Source organism: Brachyistius frenatus, unplaced genomic scaffold (assembly GCF_029030835.1).
Source record: "Brachyistius frenatus isolate BFR_SWC_R1_liver_20210118 unplaced genomic scaffold, ASM2903083v1 Contig_593, whole genome shotgun sequence".
NCBI lineage: Eukaryota > Metazoa > Chordata > Actinopteri > Embiotocidae > Brachyistius > Brachyistius frenatus.
Genome location: NW_027211192.1, coordinates 31683 through 35000, shown reverse-complemented (window position 1 = coordinate 35000; position 3318 = coordinate 31683). Strand labels below are relative to the sequence as shown.

Sequence of the window (3318 nt, the reverse complement as noted above, 5' to 3'; positions counted from 1 at the left end):
TGATCACGTTGATCATATTGATCATACTGATCACGTTGATCATATTGATCATGTAACAGATGAGCTGATTAGGAGAAGCACTTTGTGTCTGTGTTGCTGTCAGAAACAAAATGTCCCATTGTGCTGAAACACCGGAGGAAACAAACACACCACGAACACATTAAAATAAAAGCTTTTATAAATATTGAATTAATTCACAGCTGCATTATCTCTTCGTCCTCAGTCAGCTGTGAAGAGAAACATGTCTGAGAAAACTGTAAGAAACCAAAGAAGCGTTCCAGAAACCAGACGGCGGCTGCTCGGGTCAGTACCACGGTGTTTTATGTTGGAGGCAGCGCTGAGTGAAAACTAACAGCAACGTGGGTCAAAGGCACAGAACAGTGTGATCAATAACTTACAACACAGGCACCAAATAAATACTCATCTCATACAAAGTTCTTCTGAGTCGACAGACGATCACATTGGAAGAACAGCCTGAAGTCCTCTTCATTTAACAGCTCTGTGCGCTGCAGGAATCTGCTGCTACAAACTTTTTACAAAATAAGATGTTTTCAGCTAAATAATGTTTGGAGGACAGTCAGAGACAGACAGCAGTGAGTCGGAGCTTTTATTGATGTGGTGAACTTCCATCGTCTCTCCTCTGGGGACGTCTTCTCTGCCATCAGTTAAACTTCCACGAATCCAGAGGGAAGGATCCAAACTGTCCACAGTACGTACTGAGATCAGGGGTCCGTGTTCGGGGTCTCGGTACCGGACTCCCCCTCGCCCTAAAAGTCTGCCGAGTCATCCGGCTGTCGACCCCGGCCCTTCCGCGCACGATGCCGGCGTCTCCGGCGTTCACCGCGGTGCGCGTGGTGGTGCGCGCTGGGACTGTCCCTCAGCCGCCGCACCATCTCGTGGTCCTTGTTGCCCAGGACGCGGGGCAGGAAGAGCGACGCCTTGTCGGTGCTCCGGGTCTTAAAGCCCCGCCGCGGCCGCCCTTTGCCGTTAATGGAAACGTACCACTGCCGCTTGGCGCTGGCGCGGCGCCTGCCGCTGCTGCCGCCTCCCGGTGGCGGCGGCTGCTCCGTGGAGTGGTGGCGGGACGCGTACGTGTTGTAGCCCAGCTCGTGGATCCGCTCCACAAATTCACACTCTCTGTTGAACACTTCCTGGGGAGATGAAGAGGAAGCAAACAGTGAAGCAGTTATCGGAACCAGAACCGAGGAGTGAGTCCACTCTGCTCAGCTGCTGCTGTCACATGGAGAGATGAACACAAGTGAAGCGTGATGAAGAGGAGGAGAGGAAGGCACACCCACCGAGGCGTACAGCCGCCCTTTATCATTCATGGCCAGATATCTGGCGGAGAAAAGACCCTTTATGGCCACAACACCCACATCCACGGCGGTGATCTCCATGATGCCTGCACACACACACACACACACACACACGCACGCACGCACGCACGCACGCACGCACGCACGCACGCACGCACACACACACACACACACACACACACACACAAATACAACATTAGTATTCACTCTGTTTAGATTCATGAAGGGAAATAAAATAAAATAAAAAAACAAGAAAAGTTCTTTGTGCGTGTTAAATCAGGTCCTGATTAGTGCAGCAGTAAGACTCGAATGGTCTCTGATTATAAACACATCCGGTGTGACAGCGCCTCAAGGTTCTTTATTCTAACTCATTAAGCTGCATGTCAGCAGGACTTCACACAGGTCAACCAGAGAGGCCATGTTAAATGATACACATGGAAATAAAGACATTAACAACATCAAATTCATAAATACATGAACTGAAAGTGAATATTTTAATAAATGTAATAAAATAAATGTAAGTAATTACCCTAAATCTAATCCAATCCAATCTAATCTAATCTAATCTAATCTAATCTAATCTAATCCAATAATCTAATATTATAATCTAATCTAATCAAATATAACATAATCAAATCTAATCTAATCCAATCTATATATATATAATCTAATATAATCTAATATAATCAATCAATCAATCTAATCTAATATAATATAATCAATCTACCCTAATCTAATCTAATCTAATATAATCTAATAAAATCTAATCTAATCTAATCTAATCTAATCAAATCTAATCTAATCTAATCTAATCTAATCTAATCTAATCTAATCTAATATAATATAATATAATCCAATCTAATCTCCACCAGTCCCTTAATTTAATGCGTTCAAAACACATTTCTTAAATTCTTCAACTTTTCACTTTATACACACACACACACACACACACACACACACACACACACACACACACACACACACACACACACACACACACACACACACGTGTTGTTTGTGTTGACTCACTGAACGGGTTGTTTTCCTCCAGTGATCCATCGATCTTCCCGCTCGTGTGGATCTGTAGATGGTATTTGGTGGCGCAGTAAAGCTTCCTGCGCCGCGGCGCCCCTCCGAGGTGCTCGTACACTCCTCCGCGGCCCCCGGCGTCCCTCCGCTGCCGGGGGTCGCACGCCTGGCCCGGTGCGCAGCGGGTCCGGGGACTAACGGGGTCCAGCAGGCTCAGCAACACCAGCAGAGGAATCAGCAGCATCTTGGCATGGCCGGGGAGAGACGACTGTGGCGAGAAAAGCGAGACCTCCTCCTGGCCGGCTCCCGGAGTCCCATGAACGTGTCGGGGCCCCGACGCCGGAGAGCTCCAGCCCTGCGCGCACTGAGCCCGGCAGGCACCGAGGTGGGATCCTCCTGGCCTCTGTAACTGGGCAGCCCTCCCGCCGACCTGACTGAGAGCCTCTGCTCAGACGGAGCGCAGATATAAAAGAAGCTGGAGGCGACAATAGGCTGAACTCCGACCAATTGACACAAAGGAAAGGGGGAGGCAAAAGGTATCAGCCCTGTGTGAAGAGAGAGACAGCGGCGTGGATAAAATTACACTGTGGCTGCGCGCGGAACAGTTCTGATGTGAACTGCTCTCTGAAAGACCCGAACAGAGCAATTAGACGGGTCCAAATTATACAGGCGGGCTGAGCCGCAGCAGGTGAGGAAGAGGACCTACCTTCATCTTCCAAAAACTCCGACTGGACTCACTTCAGGGTTGAATTCTGACATTTATAACCACAGACTTCCTCCTCATGTTGTCACGCTGCAGGACTTCTTCTGGTCCAACTTTATCCTCCAGGTTTGAGTCTGTTTGAAAGCCTCCAGTAGAAACATGTCAAGCAGTGTCCAGTAAACACGCTAGAACAGGTGTCAGCCAATCACAGACGGTCTGAGGTGGACACCACGTCTGGAGTTCGTATTGTGCCGTGAAGGAGCTCCTCGG

At 48.4% G+C, this 3318-nt stretch overlaps 1 protein-coding gene across 1 annotated transcript; it reads right to left on the bottom strand.

Moving 5' to 3' along the window:
- Positions 1-206: 206 nt before the first annotated feature.
- On the bottom strand, positions 207-3104 carry fgf3 (fibroblast growth factor 3). The gene is made up of 4 exons (XM_069688446.1): positions 3052-3104; positions 2346-2890; positions 1299-1402; positions 207-1151 (listed from the first exon to the last, which is right to left on the bottom strand). The coding sequence occupies exons 2-4, from the start codon at positions 2587-2589 to the stop codon at positions 768-770; spliced, it is 732 nt and encodes a 243-aa protein (XP_069544547.1). The 5' UTR covers positions 2590-2890; positions 3052-3104; the 3' UTR covers positions 207-767.
- Between the last annotated feature and the right edge of the window lie 214 nt (positions 3105-3318).